Raw genomic sequence first — 21,149 nt, 5'->3', positions numbered from 1 at the left:
TCATGCCTTGACCTAAATACTCCACAATTTGTTGCTTCTCAGCAGCCGACACATCCTTTTTCTTTCCCATTTTGGCAAAAAATGTAGGCTTGCTTAATAATGTGGAACAGCCTTCTTAAGTAGCCTTTCCTTTATTTGGACACACCTGCCAAACTAATTTCCACAGGCATCTGCAATTGCTTTCAGTGATATAAAGAGCCCTGACACACATCGCCATCAATGAGTTTAATTGACAAACAAAAAAATTCTAACCTTATCACTCCTAAACTCTTTTTGCATAATAATTTGGAACACAGTTTAGGTCTAGGCTTTTTAAAACAATAACATAAAAAAGCATTAGTACCTGGCATAACAATAATTCAGCAGGCTTTTGTTTAATACATGGCAGAACAAAAACAATTATGCAGGCATTGGTTTGTAAATATTACGTACCGTAATGTTACCAGGAGCCGTTCCTCAGGAAGAATCGTACGACGGAGCTGTGTGTCCTGTCTCCGAATGGCTTCTTGAACACGATCAAGCAAATTCATGAAGCTTTCTTGGGACATCCGGGTATAGTCAGTAAATTTCTCTGGGTTTCGCTGGAGTTCGCTGTAGAGGGTGTGGTGCGCTCCACGGCTCTCCCGGAGTTCAATACTCGGATGTATCCACAAACGCCGCCGCTGCCGTCTTCGCTGTGTCTCTCTCTCTCCCTTTGTTGCTGGCAAGCAAATGCAAAAGCCTGAGCCAGCGTGATGTCCAAATCCAAGTTAAAGTGAAAACTCTTCCAACGCAGATCCATGTTCACAAAGGAAAAAGCAAGCAAATCTGAAGAATTTAGCTGTAAACAGTGTCTATATAAAAAATTCCCAGGTCATGTGTCCCATTGGTGGAGTATGTTTCAAGAATTTTTCCAGGATTTTCCCCCTGTGAAATGGGACATCTAGACAACGCATCTGCATAAAAAATGCAAACGCATGCAAAAACGCATGAAATCGCATACAAACGCTGCATTTTTGTCGTCATGCGCACACTGATGCGTCGAAAAAAAAAAAATCGCTGCGTTTACATGCGTTTGCAAGCATTTTTTCATTGCGTTTCAAGTGCGCCCGAAACGCTGAGCAAAAAGGCGCAAATGTGAAACTAGCCTTAGCCACTCCAGTCCCAGGAATAGATAGTATATGAAAATACCGTATAAACCCCTCAGAGAACACAACTTTCAGAGATAATTTCCATATTCATACTAAATAATGGCACAGATCTCCCAGACATTATGACTGCACATAACCCTAGTCTTTATACCGATATTGCACTCATTCCCTGACAGACCGCAGCATGGCCATTAGTTAGAAGCTGCAAATGATCCTTGGAGCAGGTAAGTTTTCCCTGAGTGGTACATATTGGGCCGTCTGAAGACTGAGTTTAGTCTGGACAATTTGTCTGCACTACTAATTAACAGCTGTTACATTACCAAACTAGGGCAGTCCCTATAGGAGAAAACACAAGAATTATACTGTATTGTCACATACTATCTATTCCTGACACTGGAGGGGCTTATAAACTTACACAGTATATAGTCTGAGGTCTGGGATCTGCCAATATGTGGCTAGTTTTCTGACTGTTTCGGATAACATGATTTTAGTTTTTTTTTTGTCTAGTCTCCCTTGAATATAGGTCAATATTAAATAGTCTCCTGATAAGTCATCTTTTTATTGAGGACGATGAAACCCGTAGAAATGAGAGGCTTGGAGAGTGAGTATATATACATCACCTCACCCTATATACTGAGATGTGGGGTACATGTTTTTTCTATTAGTCACCTATTGACTAACCTTCAGGGGGTGAATTATGGGTAAAGTTTTACATTTGGAATTAATCAAGTTTAGTTTTATCCTTTGTCAGCAAACATGAGGAATGACAAGAGACAACCCATTTAAGAAGATTCAATTTTGGTTAAAACTATTCCAAGACTATGAACATAAAAAGTCTTCTCCCCTATGTGACATCTCTGATGTTTATTAACAGGTGATTTCCAAGTAAAATATTTCCCACATTAAGAAAATGAAAAAGGCTTCTCCTCTCTGTGACTGCTCTGATGGCGATCAAGAAGCACTTTCTGGTTAAAATATTTCCCACATTAACATGAAAAAGGCCTCTCTGTGTGAGTTCTCTGATGCTTAACACAATCTGATTTCTTGCTAAAACATTTCCCACATTCTGAACATGAAAAAGGCTTCTCACCTGTGTGATTTCTATGGTGATTAACCAAATCTGATTTCCGGTAAAAACATTTCCCACATTCTGAACATGAAAAAGGCTTCTCCCCTGTGTGACTAATATGGTGATAAACCAACTGTGATTTCCGGTTAAAACATTTCCCACATTCTGAACATGAAAAAGGCTTCTCCCCTGTGTGACTTCTATGGTGATAAACCAATTGTGATTTCCGGTTAAAACATTTCCCACATTCTGAACAGAAATAAGGCTTCTCTCCTGTGTGGGTTCTTTGGTGTTCATCAAGATCCCTTTTCTGGCTAAAACATTTCCCACATTCTGAACAGGAAAACGGCTTCTCCCCTGTGTGAGTTCTCTGGTGCTTAACCAAATCTGATTTCTGGCTAAAGCATTTCCCACATTCTGAACAGGAAAAAAGCTTCTCACCTGTGTGAGTTCTATTGTGATTAACCAAATTTGATTTCCAGTTAAAACATTTCCCACATTCTGAACAGGAAAAAGGCTTCAACCCCGTGTGACTGCTCTGATGTCTAACAAGAATCGCTTTGCGGCTAAAACATTTTCCACATTCTGAACAGGAAAAAGGCTTCTCCCCTGTGTGAATTTTTCGGTGCCTAACCAATTGTGATTTATCGATAAAACATTTCCCACATTCAGAACATGAAAAAGGCTTCTCCCCTGTGTGAGATCTCTGGTGAATAACAAGACCCCTTTTCTGGTTAAAACATTTCCCACATTCTGAACATGAAAAAGGCTTCTCCCCTGTGTGAGTTCTTTGGTGTTTAACAAGATTCCCTTTATGGTTAAAACATTTCCCACATTCTGAACAGGAAAATGACTTCTTTGCTTTAAGAGCAGTTTGTTTTTTAATGCCTCTTTTGTGACTTTGATTTTCCTTAGGAGTCAGTAATGAAACAGAAGATGGGACCTGTTTCATAGGATCAGATAACAGATCTTTGCTGTGAATGGATGATGATATATCTGGAATAATAGCAATCACTTCGGTTGTATCTTGTAGGATCTCAAGATCATCAGATTTAAAAATTGAAGATGTCAGCAGTCCCTCTGATCTCCTGGTACAGTCATCTGCTAAGATAAAAAAAAAATTAATAAAATATCCTTGAGTTTTCTATTTTTGAACATTTCTACTTAAAGTGTCCTTAAAAATGGCAAGCTATGTAAAAAACTTTATTTACCAAGACAATGACAGTTCACAGTCTAATAGAAAACCTTGTTGGATGAGCCAGTAGTGTGTGGTCAACTGTTTGCTCATTCTGCCTCCCAAATATTGAATAAAAAGAAACCAATCAATGTTATGTAGGCGAAAATAATACCAATTCTCATCTCACAAAAAATAAGTCCCCACTCAGGTCCATCATCTGTCAATGGAAAAACAGATAAGGCAGGTTAGAGTTAATGCTATAGTTAGGGTGAGTGTTTGGGCTAAAGTTAGGGTTAGTTATGCTAAAGTTAGGGTTACTGTTAGGCTAAAGTAATGGTTAGGGTTTATTCTAAACTTGTGATTAGGCTAAAGAATTAGGCTTTTCTCAATTGTCTCCCCAATAATTTGGTCACGTCAGAGTTTTCTATTTCTGTAAAAAAAAAAAAAAACAAATAAAATGGCCGGTCAGTATTATAGCGCAGAGGAGGCTTATGCACTTTTATGTTCTGACAGCGAAGAAAGTGCAGTGTCAGATGGAGATGAGGATTTCGAGGGCTTTAGTAGCAGCGACAGTGATAGCTCAGAAATGAGCAGTGATTCTGGTCCATCCTCACACACAAGGACCAGTACAACAAGAAGGACAAATAGCGCTTCTGGAGAAATGTCTCCAACTCAGGGAACAATGCCCAGTACTAGCGCTGTCCCTAGTGCTCGTGAATTGGCGCACACCAATGTCCAAGGGGCTTTGCCTCTTGATGTAGCATTTCCCAGATGGGAGGCTTCGGATTCGGCTACTCCATTCATCCCTAATTTTAAAGCCATTCCTGGTATAAATGTGGAGGTGGAACATTTTGGACCAATTAATTTTTTAAATTTGTTTCTGACAGATATCTTGCTAGAGCATGTTGTCCTACAAACAAATTTATATGGGTCCCAATTCATCAGCCAGAATCCACGATCTTATTATGCTAGGCCAAATTTATGGACACCAACAAATGTCCTAGAAGTGAAAACATTTTTAAGACTTACATTCGCTATGGGGCTTGTTAAAAAAATGAGCATTCGGTCCTATTGGTCAAACTGCCCTGTTTAAGCCACCACTATGTTTTCTGCCATTCTTCCTAGGACCCGTTATGAGATGCTCATGAGATTTTGGCATTTTAATGACAATAGTCAATGCCTGCCCAGAAATGTCCCAGAACATGACAGACTATTCAAAATCAGACCCATCATCGAAGACTTGACAGAAAAGTTCTTAAAGCTCTACACCCCAACAGAAAACATTTCCATTGATGAGTCCCTTGTGACTGCACCTCAAGCAATTTATTCCTTCTAAGAGGGCAAGATTCAGAATAAAGCTCTATAAAATGTGCGAGAGTTCAACCGGATACACATCAGCTCTTCACATTTATGAGGGGAAAGATAGACAACTAAACCCACCAGGAGGCCCTACTTATCTGGGGACATCTGGAAAAATCGTTTGGGAGCTGATAACTTCATTTTTACAAGAAGGCTACAATCTGTATGTTGACAACTACTACACCAGCATACCTTTATTTAAAAGTCTGGTTGAACATAACATAGGGGCTTGTGGGACCATTCGCAAAAACCGTCAGGGGTTTCCACAATCACTGGTCAACAAAAAGTTCTGAAAGGGGCCGTCATGGGCTTTACGCAATGGAGAGCTGCTTGCCCTTAAGTATAAGGATAAAAAAGATATTTTTATCCTGCGCTCGATCCACACAGATGCCACAAGGGCCACTGCAGACCAACAGGGATCCACTACTCCAAAACCTGTGCCCATCATTGCCAGCCTTATGCCTCCATGACTGCTTTACAATCTTCCACACAGAACCACGTTTTTCAACTGTTTTGACATTCAAGCATTTGGATTATTCAGTGACAGACACATTTGAGTAGAGCTGACTTAATTTCCGGGGGTAGGTGGGGGGAGGTCTCCAGAGACACAAGCTGGGCACAATATATTGGGCACTACAATGAAATTTTTGCAATTTTTGCTCTGAAACTTCTACTACGTGTTTCTGGAAATCATCCATGTAGTGAAAATGGTCACTATATCCATAGATGAATTCCCAGAGGGGTGTCATTTCCAAAATGGGGTCACTTCAGGGGGGATTCTGTTGTTCTGGCACTTAGCGGCTCTCCAAAGTGCCATAACAGCAGAATTCCCCCTGAAGTGACCCCATTTTGGAAATGACACCCCTCTGCGAATTCATCTATGGGTGTAGTGACCATTTACCTATCTACCTATTTTCCAATGTAATATCTGGGGTTAAAACAACATTTTAGTCGTAAAAATGTACCATATTATTCGGACTATCAGACGCACTTTTTCCCAAATATTTTTTGGGAGAAATGGGGGTGCGCCTTATAGTAGGAATATACTTACAAATGCTGCAGTGGTGCTCTGTGCTGCATGGAGGGCTCCGCCGGCATTTTGTCAAAGCCCAGAGGGCCCTGCAGCTCCATTGCTGCGATGTGGTGGTCTCCATAAAAATGGCCGCTGTGGGCGACTCATGCTCAGATTCAGATCTCGTCCCGAGATCTGAATCTGAGCATGCACCTCCCCCAGCTACCATTCTCCAAGAGGCCACCGCATCGCAGCAGTGGAGCTGCAGGGGCCTCCAACTTTGACAAAATGGCGGCGGAGCCCTCCGCACAGCATTGAGTGCCGCTGCTCCAGCATAGAGTGCTGCTGCCGCCCCAGCACAAAGCACCGCTGCCGCACCAGCCTGGGATGGGATTTTCCGGAGCCAACGCACCAGCCTGGACCACCGAACAACCTATGTGACCACTCTTGCACCTGTGCTGATCCCTGGTAAGCTGAATTCGGACTGGAAGACGGACCCCCATTTGGCACTTTTTTCCCCCTATTTTCCTTTTGAAAATTTGGGGTGCATCTTATGGTCCAAAAAATACAGTAATAATTTTTTCTTCACTGCCCAATGGTATAATTTTCTATGGAACAGCTGTGGTGTCAGTATGCTCACTGCACCACTAGAATTCATTCAGGGAAGTATTTGGTAAAATGCAGTCACTTTTGGGGGCTTATGCTGTTCTGGCGCCTCAGGGGCTCTGACAATGTGACATGTCACCCACAAACAATTCCAGCAAAATCTGCTCTCCAATACGGCGCTCCTTCCTTTCCAAGCTCTGCCATGCGCCCAAACAGTGGTTTCCCTTTTTATTTCCACGGCTCTACATTATGAACTTCTGTGAAGCACCTGTGGGTTCAAAATGCTCAATACACATCTGGATAAGATCTCTAAGGGGTCTAGTTTCCAAATTGGGGTCACTTGTTGGGAGTTTCCACTGTTTAGGCACATCAGGGGCTCTGCAAATGCGACATGGCAATCGCTAATTATTCCAGCATATTTTACATTACAAAAAATGAGAATTTGCAAAACAAAATGTATCGTCCATTTTCTCCTGTTACCCCTGCGAAAGTAAAAAAAAAAATTAGGTGTAAAGGAAAATTTTTGTGAAAGAAAAGTAAATGATTATTTTTTCCTTCCACTTCCATTCATTCCTGTGAAGCACCTGAAGGGTTAATAAACTTCTTGAATGTGGTTTTGAGCACCTGGAGGGGTGCAGTTTTTAGAATGGTGTCACTTTTGGGTATTTTCTATCATATAGACCCCTCAAAGTGACTTCAAATGTGATGTGGTCAGTAAAAATAAAATGGTGTTGTGAAAATGAGAAATTGCTGATCAACTTTTAACCCTTATAACTTCCTAACAAAAAAAATTGATATAGTTGATATAGAGGCTACTGTGCAGGCGCCGCCATCACCGGTGACATTTTAATGGATGTAATTTTTTTCTAAGCCTCCCAATAGCCACAATATTATAGGCATTATCACCAATAATATCAATGCTATTATATGCATTATGTAATAATGGGGGCAGGTCAGTGAGGGATCAGCGACCTGTCATGAGCCAATACAGAGGAATATGTAATCAGAGCACCACATAAAGCCCCGCCCACAGCCCCGCCCCAGAGCACGAGAATCTCATTAACTGAAAACTACAAATACAGATTACACAACAGTAAACCAGAGTTGCCCTCATTTATGGTGGATCATTGGAGCTACTATGGATCCTGAGCAGAAGATCAGAGAAAATAATATTGCTCCCCATTTCAGGAGAGATTGTGCAGTAATCTGAATTCCTTAGGATCAAAAACAATGTAATTGGTTGTAAGTTCTATAGAAAAGGGATTTCACTGCCCAAAGTTATTTGAACAGTTTAGGGTGGAGGAGAATGTTTTGGTCTAGAGGCAAAATGGTGATCATGGTAATACGGCCGGACTACACCACCGATAAAGCAGCCACAGCCGGTGACTGAGAGGAATCTGTGACTTCTCTGCTTTCAGTGGTTACTACTCACCTGGGTAGTCATATGTGGGAATCTCCTCTTTACACCGCTCATCATCTCTCACATATGTCTCTGTAGTATTAATATGGGTCAGATCTTCACCCTGAAACAAATATTGTAAAAGTCACCGACAGATGGAGAAGTCCCATCTATGATCAGCTCTAATCCTGCCATCTCCACCGCTCTCATTACACAAGTACAAAACATATAATACTGGTGGATAAAACAAGACTGAGCACAAGACCTTCACAGCCGTCTACACATCACAGGGGAGATCTCCTGACACCTTCTCTCCATCTACCTGATGATCCTGAGGAGCACTGGGATCTTCTTGCTTACAGTCCTGTGGAAGAAGAGGACGGGGACATCTCTCTGGTGTTGTCCTCTTAGTGGATAGATCTGGAGGAAACACATACAGGGACTGAATTCATTCTCTACATACAGATAATTATAGGCCGTGTGTATTTAGTCCTGTCTATTACCTGGAGATGTGAGGGGCTGGGGAACCTCCATTATGACGTCCTTGTACAGATCTCTGTGTCCTTCTAAATACTCCCACTCCTCCATGGAGAAATAGACAGCGACATCCTGACACCTTATAGGAACCTGACACATACAATGATACAGTCATCCCCCCGATCCCTTCATAGTGTTACTGTATAATGTCCCAGCATTCCCAGCAGTGTCACCTCTCCAGTCAGCAGCTCAATCATCTTGTAGGTGACTTCTAGGATCTTCTGGTCATTGATGTCCTCATGGATCAGGGGGTGAGGTGGAGGCCCCGTGATCGGGCTCAGGGGTCTTCCACATCCCTGAGACATAGGGTCCTGACAGCGATCACTAGAGGTCTTCTTTACCACTGTGTAATCCTGGTTATGGAGAGACACATTAATAAATCTCACTACAGACATTTCCAGAGTCCTCACCTCTCCAGTTCTGTCCATCTGTTATTCCCATAGATAAGAATGATGGAATGTGACGTCATCAGAATCTCTCACCTCTCCAGTGAGACGGAAGAGGATCTCTAGGGTGAGGTGTAATATCCTCTCCGCCATCTTGTCTCTGTCCATATCCATCCTTGATGGGTAAATCAGGAAAATTCTCTTCTGTAGAAGATCTTCACTGAGAGGATCCGATATTGTAGAGACCTGAATGAGAAGATGATCCGATGTAACATCATAAGAATCCTGTGTAATAATACAATTACTGGAGATAATAAGGGAAACATATGAGATTTATTATCTTACAGGGTTTAGTTTTCTCCCCTGACATCTACTAATAAAACCTATATATTTAGGCCACAGACAACAAGCAGTTTCCTCCTCGGAGTCGGCAGCTGAACACGTTCCTCATAGACTCATCTTCCATAACGCTAATTCTCGTCTCATTACCGACACTGGAATCGGCATTAGCAATACTGCAGGAGATATTCATTACACGCGACAGGAGAAATAACTCCTTCATGATGAGAACGACATCTTCATCTCCTACTGCGGCTCTAGAGACAGATTTGGCCAGAGTCGGTCACTGACTCCATCCCCACCGGCCGTCTATATGAAGGTTTCCTGTCTTCCCCGCACTGGAATCTTCTATCACGTTAGATCTCAGCTCTGAGTCACACACAGTTTGAGGCTTTTAGAAAAGATTTTTAGTTTCCACAATCACAACGGACAGAAATGATCTGATCCCAAAGTCTCCATGTACAGTGATTTATGGGGTTTATTTCTGGCCTTAGGCTTTCCTATATTACAAGAAAAACTCCAGAAAAAGTCGATATTAAAATGTTTCTAAAGAAAATTGGCGCCAACAATTCTTGTAAAAATAAAAAATAAACAAAAGCAAAAAAGCAGAAGACACCAGGGCTGTGGAGTCGGAGTCGTGGAGTCGGAGTTAGTTTTGGTTGGAGTCGGAGTCGGTAGAAATGTACCGACTCCAGCTTTAAAAAAAATGTATTAATATTTCATAATTGAACTTTCATATGAATTTTATAAATGTTACTCAAATATATATGTTCTATCAAACTATGAACAACAGTGATAAGCAGTTCTGCTGGAGATAGAGACATTTCTTACTTCTTGTGTGTCACTGTTCTCCACTGCCCTTATCTAATCTTATACTTGGTTAACCTCATGCTGCCCCAACCCCCCTACTTACAATGTATGAAACTGAAAGTGAAAATGTGTTGCAAATTCTTAGTAGTAAAGCTCCTCCTCTAGACTAGATCATACTAGGTGTGCGTCTTCCAAGCATCTCACAGCTGCCTGCTACTCAGAAGAGGAAGACTGTAAGAAGTATTATCCTTTCAACAAACTTTGCATCAGTTAACTGTGAGTACATGAGGAATAATAACAGTATTACTGACCACTATATCAGTTGTACGACCTGGCAATAATTTTGTACAATTGTTTTTAGGAAAAACAATTGTCATTTGGATTGTGAATGCAGAATTAAAAACCTGAGAATGTCAAAGAAGCATCACATTAAATCAGCTGTATTTGAACATTTCACCATCACTCAAGATAGAAAACATTATGTCTGTCAGTGTATGACAAATGATCCAGACGAAAACAAATGCTGTGAAGCCAAGATGAGTGCATATTCAGGCAAAGCTAAAAATGCTCCTACCAGAGCTTCTAATCTAAAAAGACATTTACAGCGCTTTCATCCAGAAGTACTGAAAGCAGTGGATGAGAAAGACTGCATCCAAACCAATGCACCAGTGCCCAGCTCTTCCAGCCAAACAAAGGAGCAGAGAACTTTACAGCCATCAGTTGCAAGATATTTTGTCAGTGACAAAGTTACTGTGACAATGACAGTAGATACATTTAAAAAACAGATCATAGAGCTTGTTGTAAAGGATAGTGTGCCTATTTCATTATTTTCACGACCAGCTTTTATTTGTCTGAATGGGGAAATGGCCCGCAAGCTTGGTGTTTCTCTGGAGAGAGAGACTATTAGAAAATTAGTAATCGAAGAAGCTTTTAAACAAAAGGAAGAACTTAAAAAAACTCTCAAGGGACGCTTTCTGTTTCTTAAAATGGATGCCTGCACATGTCACAGAGTGAACTATTTTGCCATCAATGTCCGATTTGTTTGTGACAAAAATGAAATAGTTACCAAGACATTGGCAGTAAAAGACACCAAAGCTCATCACACCAGTGAGTTTCTCCAGGTCTTGGTGGAAAAGGTTCTGCAAGACTATGAGCTTAAAAAAGAGCAAGTTCTTTCTGTCGTAACTGACAATGCTTCAAATATGATAAGTACTATTAAGCTATTGAATGAGTGTAATGATGGTGACCAGCAGCTAGAAGAACATTCTGGGTCCACAGACACAGAAATGTTTGAAATAGAGGAACACAGTATTGTAACTGAGGAGCAAACTGAAGTTGCTTCAGATGAACAGCAACATGATAGTTTAGATGATCTTGTTGAAACTGTGTCAATACGTTCTTTCATTCATCTCATGCGCTGTGTTGTGCATACTCTACAGATGGCTATAAGAGACAGTCTGCAAGAAGGACATGCTGCTGCACTGATTGGCAAGGTGAGAAAATTGGATACTGTTGCCAGAACCCCTAAAGTTGACTCAATTTTGAAGAGACGTGCTGGAAAAGGGGCAATTATTGATCAAGCCACACGATGGGGCAGTACTTACTTAATGATTCAGCGCTTGGTTGAACTGAAAACCTTTCTTGTAGACATGGCTAACCCTCAACTGACGCTAAATGAAAGTCAGTGGAATCAGGTGACTGAGCTGGAAAAATTGCTACAGCACCCATTTACAGTGACTAAAAAATTACAAGCAGAGGACTTAACTCCAGGTATTTTCTTAATGGAGTGGAAGAACCTGATGTTTCGCCTGCCCCAAAGAGGAGGGTTAATTGCAAGTGGCATTGCTACATCAATGAAACGGAGAGAGGAGCTACTATTACAAAATAACATTCTTTTGGCAGCTGTTTATGTAGACCCAATGCATCGGATTCTTCTAGATGATCAACAGCTAAGCAAAGGAAAAGAAGCTCTGTTTGAAATAGCAGTAAGGATGAAAGGGTTGCAGAACAGTCAGGAGGAACAAGAAGAATTTGGTCGTCCTGCCACATCTTCACCCTCATCATCAACTGATGAAGAATTTAATTTCGAAAAATATTTGGATCACAAGGACCGTGCAAAGCGTTCCTGCATAGAAGAAGAGTCATCCCCATCAAGGAACACAGCCAGTACATTTCAGCAGAATTTTTCATGTGCACTAAAAGAAATTGAGAAATTTGACCGTTCATCAAAAATAACAGTGCAACAAGCGATTCCTCTGTATCCTGACATTGTCAGAGATGTTGCCCGAGTGGTTACTGCTTTGCCACCAACACAAGTTAGTGTAGAGAGGTTGTTCTCTGCTCTCAAAATAATTAGATCAGATTTGAGGGCATCCATGAAGGAGGATCTGACAGAGGCAATACTTTTTCTGAGGACAAATTTATAGATTTCTTCTTATTAACTGCATAAAAGTGTTTATTGCATATTTACTTACAGTTTAGAAAAGTTTATAAAAGTTATTTGCTATATTCTAATTGTATTCTAATAAATGTAGTTTTTGCTCTAAGTGGTCTGATTACTTATATGATGGTGAGAAACTGAATAAGCACGATGTTTAATATTTTACAACAGTAAATTTGTTGTTATGAATTGGCCATTTATGAAGGAGTCGGAGTCGGAGCCGGAGTCGGAGTCGGAGCCTGATAAAATCCAGGAGTCTGAGTCGGAGTCGCAACTGTGGCTTACCGACTCCACAGCCCTGGTAAAGGTACAAAAAACACAACACTTGGTAAAGTACACAGGTGGTATAAAGGTAAAAAAACACAACACTGTTATTACCCTCAATTGGTGTAAAGGTATCAAAACTAAAAGAGGAAAAATTGCTAAAGTTTTTCAAAGGAACCTTGGTAAAAAAAAAAAAAAAATTATACCTTGTCATCTTGCCAGTCGACTCTTCCTTCTGGTGACAGAAAATAATCCACAAATGTGTCCCTCATTCTTGCCACTGAGCCAGTACTCCGAACACTTGTCTGCTGATAATCCCACAAGGTGGTTTGGCAAACATTTTCTTCCATGGAAACAGGTTCCTTTGAATGTACAAATTTGTGCAGGATGACACACGCCTTCACCACCTCATCCACAGTCTCAGTTTTAATTTTTATGGCCGTAAACAGCACTCTCCATTTTGCAGTTAAAATCCCAAAAGCGCACTCCACCACTCTGCGCACTCTTGTCAATCGATAGTGAAATATTTTTTTGCGGTGTGTCAATCCACGACTACCATATGGCTTGAGAAGATGTTTGGAGAGTTGAAATGCGTCATCACCAACACACACAAATGGCATTGGTGGGCCTGTTGTTCCAGGGAGTGGTCTTGGAGGTGGGAAATCAAAATTGTCTCCATACAAACGACGGCCCATTGCGGACATCTTGAATCAAATCAAATCAATCAAATCAAATTTATTATCGCCAAGTACATATTACATATATACAAGGAATTCTTTGTGGCAAAGAGGCAACATAATATATAACAACAGATACAACAAGTAACATCTAACAAGACAGATACAGTATATAGTCTACACATGACGATTTAATTGTTGAACAGAGAGTGGATAGAAGCTGTTCATATGGCGGTTGGTGCTGCATTTGGGGACTCTGAAGCGACCTCCTGAAGGGAGTAGTTGGAATGAGGAGTGTCCCGGGTGAGAGGGATCGGATGAAATTTTCAATGCGTGGGATCGAATACTCTTATGATAAAAATCCTGGATTTTAGGCAGGGGGGAACCTATAATTCTCTCTGCTGTTCTGAAAGTCCTTTGTAAGCGGAGTTTGTCATGCGCAGTGGCTCCCCCATACCAGACTATCAGAGAGGAACAAATCACAGATCTGATGACAGCATTAAAGAATAAGATCAGCAGATTCTTAGACAAACCATATCTTTTCAGCTGACGCAGGAAGAACATCCTCTGTTGTGCTTTTCTTATAACAGCATCCACGTTTTTCCCCCATTTAAGATCATGAGAGATGATAACACCAAGGAATTTGGTCTCTGTGACCCTAAGAACCACTTCGTCATGGATGTAGATTGGAAGTATCTCATGTTGATCTTTCCTAAAATCCACAACCATCTCAGCAGTTTTTTTAGTGTTGAGTACAAGATTATTGGCTTTACACCAGTCACATATTCTTTCCACCTCACTCCGATACAAGTCTTCAGCATTTCCCCTGATGAGACCAATCAGTGTCATATCATCGGAAAATTTCAAGACTTTTACCGAGTCTGCTGAAGAGATGCAATCATTCGTATAGAGAGAAAACAGTAACGGGGACAAAACACACCCCTGAGGTGCCCCGATGTTTGTGACCAAGGTGTCCGAAGTGAATGGTCCAACTTTTACACTCTGTATCCTGGCTGTCAGGAAGTTATAAATTCACAAGCATAAGTTAAGAGGGACTCCAAGAGCTACCATTTTCTTATGAAGTAAATTCGGATCAATGGTATTGAACGCTGAGCTAAAGTCCATGAAAAGAATCCGGACATATGAGTGCCGTTCATCTGTATGATCCAAAATGTACTTCAGTGCCAGATTGACAGTGTCGTTTGCTGAACGATTCTCCTTATAGGCAAACTGAAGCGGGTCCCATGGCTTCTGCGTGAATTTTATCAGGTGGGACATCATAATTCTTTCGAAGACTTTCATAGCTACAGATGTGAGTGCTACTGGTCTATAGTCGTTCAACTCAGAGGATCCCACTTTCTTGGGGACAGGGATAATTGTGGAATTTTTCCAACACTGAGGTACAACGCACTCTTTCAGTGACATATTGTATATATTTGTCAGTATAGGGGCAAGCTGGGTAGCACATACTTTCAGACACATTGGAGATACACCATCAGGGCCAGGTGCCTTTTTGACCTTAAGTCCCTTCAGGATGCGTATCACCTCTGCCTCGGAGATCACTACTTGGGTGTTGCACAATGAATGATCACCTGAGAATCATTTGATCGACCATACGCACCAATGTCCACAGCAATAAATTTGCATTTGGAGTCTGCAATGGCCATCAGTACAATGGAGAAGAATTTCTTGTAGTTGAAAAATTCTGATCCAGATCCAATGGGTTTCACAATCCTGATATGCTTCCCATCCACGGCACCAACGCAAATTGGAAACTGGCAGATTTCTTGAAAGCTGTCCGCAATCTCCAGCCACCTCTCCTGTGTTGGCTCTGGGATGTACTCCTGGTGTAGACAATCCCACAAAGCCCGGCAGGTCTGTTGGGTAATTCCAGATATTGGTGAAATCCCAAGGCGGAACTGGTAATGGAGGGAGGTGAAGGATTCTCCAGTTGCCAGGAATCTGGTAAAAAAAGGGAAAAAAGTAAAATTAATACAAACTACAAGCCATAACATAACAATAAAAGCCTGCAGAATCTGAAAACATGTAAAAAATAGATCACTTACCGAAGGGTCACCATCAAACGCTCCGCTCTGCGTCTCTTTTGCGTTGGAGATGCAGGATTCGCAGTCTTCTTTTCTCCCTCTGGAGAGCAATAATTGCCAACCGATTGCAGTGAAAATCAAATTCCACACAGAAGCTGTTAATATTCGCAATAACTCCTTCCATCGCTGCCACTAGCTCTAAAACCTTTCAAAGATATTGTATTACAACACCATAGATATATTTCTCCCTAGTTTCCAGGAGCCAATCACATTTGGGAGCATTTTCCAAGAGCCAATCATATCTGGGAGCATCCCATTTTGGAGGTGTGGAAAAACGGATCCATCAGAAAACGGATCCAACGGATGCCAGCGGATGGTACGGATCCGTACAAAAATCAGTCTAGTGGATCCGTCAAAAAACGGATCCGTACCATCCGCTTGCATCAGTTTTGACACATTTTTAGCGGATCCGCCATTTTCACTTTTTGGCGGATTTTGACTGATCTGGAAAAACTGATGCGTGAAACAGGCCTTAGGGATCGTGACACTGTGGAAGAGGTGATAAAAATCTTGGAGGATATGCATGGTGACGCCACGGAGCTAAGGCACCTCAGCATGCCTTTTTTCTAGCGGGTCCAAGGGAAAAGTGAGACCATAGCTTAGTATGTTACTTCATGCTATGCACTGACGGTCCATATCACCAAAAATACCCAAGATGGGAACTGAAGGCTGGGTCCCTTGGACGAAGTGATGCGGGACCAACTTGTTGCTGGACTGAAGGATCCCTCTCTGAAGCAGACTGTAATGCAGCTGCTCTGCATGTATGTACAGACTCCACTAGGGGGTGTTGGTGAGAGAAGAGAGGTCGCACCTGCAGCACAGTGCAGCTGCACAGCGCCACCAGGTGGCGATAGAGAGTGGTCAAAACGAGCCAAGTCAGTAAAGGTCAGTAAGGGTGGTGTTTAAAGGGGAAAACAGAACTCATGGTCAAATACAAGCTGAGGGTCTAAACTAGATGGAAGCAGAAGTACCAGAGATGTGAGACAGAGAGCGATGTCAGAGTTCAAGCTGAGTCATACACAGAGGGGAATACACCCCAGAATAACACTAAGTCTGGTATAGAGAACAGTCAGGCACAAGTAAGGGAAGGCAGAGGTAATAAGAACACTGGGGTATAACTGGAAGGCTGCTCAAGCCAAGGATCAAAGCTATCACTGACACGAGCTTCCTGCAAGAACACCACAAAATAGCCACCCCCAAACCAAAGAGAGGCAGAAATAGTTATCCCCGCCATGAAGAGGAAAAGAAGAAAGCAAAACCCGACCTGGGTCAGTACAAAGATCTTAAAGGAGCACCCATGCCTGAATTCCGGTCTGGGCTTTATTGAGGTCGGGGCCAAAGTTAGAGTCTTGGAGAGAAAGGCTCCAGTTCTCACCCTCGTGGTCTGGAGTCATGAAGGGGTCATGTCTGAGTCAACACGTACTGAGTCCGACTGGGTACGGGAGATATGTTAAGAGATTTGGGACATTCGAGGTGAGCTGTGCAGCAACAAGGGGACCCTTGCCGCCAATCCTCTAGCTGATAACCAGACCTCACGTGAGGGGAGGTCAGAGCGGGAAAGTCGCTCCTTTCAGAACACATCATGTCGCGTACGTAGCCCATCGGCGGAACGCAAGCGCGAGTGTTGAACCTGTGGTGGAAGGGGACACATTTCAAGACACTGTCCGAATCAAGAAAGGAGGAGATGGGGTGTCCATTAAACTAATGCAACCCACGGTTGTGGAGAATATTGTGGGGTTTCGAGACTCAGAGGGAGAAAAGAATTCTGAGGATATTGTCTCTGAGAGACCCATTGTCTGGGCTGAATTCAATGGGCAACGCATTCACTGTTTGATGGACACGGAGGCATATTTCTCGAAGTTGCTTGCTCCAGAAAAGAACACGGCATCCGAATGGTGGCATCTAATCAACTGCCTATCCCAGGAGCAGGAGTAGTGTGGATGTCTGTCCGGGTGTGCGGGAAGGATCTGGGCTGAGAAGGAATAGTGTTGACAAAGGGGTCCGGAGGCGGAGGACCCACTATTACCCTGGGCATGAATGTGCTAAAAGAAGTGGGCAATTCTTAGCTGAGGGCCCAGATAAACAATTGGACCCGTGCCACACATGACCTGGCAAGAAAGAAGGTGTTCCAGCAACTAGTGCGAGTCAGCAAAATTCAGAAGTTACCTGTTGCCTCCCATTTTGATACAGGAAAGATCTGAATATTTTTCTGCTGCCTCCTAGTATCTCGGCGAAGTACTGATACCAACAGAATCCACAGTGACACTATCAGTGGGACAGACTGTACTCACTATGCTATTACAGGCCCATGTATCCTTAGAGGATGTGGACATCCATATTGAGCCTATAGAGGGAGCCTATAGAGGGAGAAGAAGCGATCTCTGGATTATTGGTTGCCTGCACCCTGGCCAACGTGCAACAGTGACGAGTACCTGTGCGCTGTAAAAATTTAAGAGGAGCTATTCTACAGTTGGTGCCCTGATAAGAAGTGGCCCAAGTCTGTATAATGCTGGAAGATCTCCCCAGAGCTGAAGCTATAGGTCTGACACCTGTGGGAAGAGACCCATGGACCTTTGCGGTGTCGCATGATAGTCAGGAAAACCGAAGCGAACCACTGGCTGGACTTAACCCCTTGGAACAGATGGAGGCCAGCCTCACAGAGTTAGATAAGTTGTGCAGGCTGAACAGTTATTACAGAGATATTGAGATGTGTTGGCACAGCATCAAGATGCCTTAGGGTGCATCCATGCTATTCCTCATGCGATCCCTACAATTACCACTGCTCCCATTCAAGAGAGGTATCGGCAGGTCCCACCTCAGATGTACCAGGAGGAGAAAGAACTGTTGGCCCACATGCTGTGCAATGGTGTGATCTGTGAGAGTCAGAGTCCCTCCGCGGCCCCCCATTGTGTTCGTTCGGAAAAAGAATGGTAGCCTGCATGAGCCTCTGCATGGACTACTGGAGGCTGAAAGATTGTACTTCTAACCCTTGCCCAGAATTGAGGAGTCCCTATCTGTGTTAGGAAAAGCCAAATATTTTTCCTCACTTTATTTAGCCAGTGGCTACTGGCAAGTCCTGGTGGCTGAGAAGAACTGCCAGAAAACAGCATTTGTCCTCCCTATGGGCCTGTTCGAGTACAACCTGATGCCTTTCGGACTGACGAATGTACTAGGAACCTTTCAGCGGTTTATGGAAAAATGCTCGGCAGGAAATTTGAAGCCACATTGATCTGTCTGGATGACAATCATTTATTCTGCCACGTTTGAAGAGCATCTTCACCGGCTGGAGTAGCTTAGCAAATTGGCCCACGCCTACCGACCTGAGAGAACTGTGAGCATTCCTAGTGCTGGCCGGCTACTACTGCAGGTTCATAAGGGACTTCGCCAAGATTGCGGTACCACTCAATGAATTGTTGCGGGGCATGGCTGGGGGAGCCAAATGTCAATCCATTCAATGGGGACCATGACAAGAGGAATCATTTCAGGCATTAACTTCTCACAGCTCTTCATGCTGTACACCGATGGAAGTCTATAAGGACTGGGGGCACTATTGGCAGAGTTACAATAAGGAAGAGAGCAGGTGATTATGTATGCCAGAAGGTAACAGAGACAAATAAGAATCCGGACAATTACAATTCGTTCAAACTGAAGATGCTGGCGCTGGTATGGACCATGACTGAGAAATTCACAGTATAAATACAGTATTTGTTGTGGTTAGAAATACACGTGTGGATGGACAACAACCCACTGGCCCACCTAGAAAATGAGAAGCTGGGAGCGCTAGAACAGCGTTCGGCCGCTAGGATGTCTAAATACCAGTACAAGATGTCCTAGCAGTCCCAGAATACTCAAGCAGACCACTTGTCCCGAATCACCCAAGCCGGACTGAAGACAGACATAGATGAAGAGCTTGAGGCACATCCTGGATTTTAGGCAGTTTGCTGCGACTGTAGTAACCACTCAGGAGTCTAGAGCAGAGCCCAGACCCATTCAAATTCTTGTCCGTTCAAGGGACTAAAGGATAGTCCGATTCGGAGCTGACAAGGCTGAAGAAGTGGGTCGCTCTGGTGCAAAGGCCTGATCAGGAAGCTAGCGCTGCTTCAGCCTCAAGTACCCTGCAGATCTTGGGCCAGTGGGAAAGGCTCTGCCTGAAAGATGGCCTGCTGTGTGGAAAGATTCAACTCCCTTGAGAATTTGATGTTACCTGGCAAGTAGTGGCCTCCAGAAGCGCTGATAGTACAGCTGGCTAAAGATGCTCATGAGAGGGGTGCCCACTTCAGTGTAGAGAAGACCCTTTAGGGCCCTGCAACAACTGGTCTATGGCCTCAACTGCGGCAGAAGGTCGAAGGAGTTTGACAAATATGTCACTGTTGTAAGCTGAACAAACCCCGGAACAGAGGGCTAATATTCAGGCAATCTGAACCTCTGCACCTTTAGAGGTCCTGATGATCGACTATCTGATGATTGGAACTTCATACAATGGCTACGGGTATTGATTGGTGAGGACTGATCACTTCATCTAGTTCATAGTGGTGACTCCCACCCTGGATCAGACAGCCGAAGTTAGAGCCATAGCCATCTGTCAGAACTTCATTGCATATATGGATGCCAGAAGCGAATTCATTCCAACCAAGGGACCTGCTTCCAGGGGCGAGTGATGGCTGAACTATATTCTAAGGAAATGACAAATCCAGAACCTGGTTGACCAGAAGTTTTGGGAAGTTGAATATTCAAATCGATCCCCAGTGTCAGGAGGACAACTTCAGCCAGGGGACTGTGTATTGGTGGAGGCCAAACGACCTGGGAACAAGTTGGATCATCGTTGGGAGGCGCTACCCTACCGAGTGGTGAGGAAGACTCACCCGAATAACTCAGTCTACAAGATTTTTCCTGAAGGAGATGATGTCGTAGCACCTCAGGTGTTGCACAGGAATAAGCTGCGACCCTGCTCTTCTGAAACAGAAGACAATAACGAGGCATGGCTCCCAACAGAAGTGACTGAGGTCACGCAAAGCGGAGTCTTAGAGGAAGAGAAAGAATGACTTGCATGGCCAATGAGTTCACTAGAGATGTCATTGCTGCTCTCGAGTGGGAGAGAAAACTAACTTGGAGTCAGTTTGCCACCTCCAGCGGCTGAGTCTCCAGGTACCCCAGACGCACCTCTACAGGAAGAGTTCAGGTGGACTGATCTGGCCAATGACGGAATTCCCCGTCTGGTCTCACATACATCAGAATACCAAGGAGTTCAACTGTTGGCCGAACTCGGCCTACCTGTGGGGAAACTCCGAACTCGAAAGAATTAGGCTATGTACACACGTTTCGGAATTGCCACAGAAATTTCCGCGGGAATTCCATTCCACTGGAAATATGCGAGAAAACCGCATTTTAATTCCCGCCTATTTCCCACAGAAAAACTAGCGATTAGCAAGCGTAATTAGCTTGCAAAATGTTTGCGTTTTCCAAGCGATCTGTAGCATCGCTTGGAAAACTGATTGACAGGTTGGTCACACTCTTCAAACATAGTGTTTGACTACTGTGACCAACTTTTTACTATTGAGGCTGCCTATGCGGCATCAGTAGTAGAAAGATCTAATGTTTAAAATAATTTAAAAAAAATCAATCGTGTTTTTCTCACCTTCCGATGTCCCGCGAAGCGTCCCGGTCATCGCGATGCTCCCGGCAGGTCCCGTTCCCAGTGATGCATTGCGCCAATGACCTTTGATGATATCGCTGTCTCGCAAGACCGCTACGGAATCGTAAGACCGCGACGTCAAAGGTCATTGGCGCAATGCATTACTGGGAACGGGACCTGCCGGGAGCATCACTGAGGCCTGCTGAA

General features: G+C 43.3%; 1 protein-coding gene across 1 annotated transcript; it reads right to left on the bottom strand.

Moving 5' to 3' along the window:
* Positions 1-1,907: 1,907 nt before the first annotated feature.
* Positions 1,908-20,976, bottom strand: LOC141075637 (uncharacterized). The gene is made up of 8 exons (XM_073562743.1): positions 20,946-20,976; positions 9,021-9,109; positions 8,772-8,921; positions 8,463-8,642; positions 8,256-8,379; positions 8,075-8,172; positions 7,786-7,876; positions 1,908-3,300 (listed from the first exon to the last, which is right to left on the bottom strand). Exons 1-8 carry the CDS (start codon positions 20,974-20,976, stop codon positions 2,117-2,119), a joined length of 1,947 nt encoding a protein of 648 aa, XP_073418844.1. The 3' UTR covers positions 1,908-2,116.
* Between the last annotated feature and the right edge of the window lie 173 nt (positions 20,977-21,149).

This window comes from Dendrobates tinctorius, unplaced genomic scaffold, assembly GCF_039654945.1.
Source record: "Dendrobates tinctorius isolate UK_male_01 unplaced genomic scaffold, ASM3965494v1 ptg000366l, whole genome shotgun sequence".
Lineage (NCBI taxonomy): Eukaryota > Metazoa > Chordata > Amphibia > Anura > Dendrobatidae > Dendrobates > Dendrobates tinctorius.
Note: the sequence above shows the minus strand (reverse complement) of the source record. Positions and strands in the feature narration are given on the sequence as shown.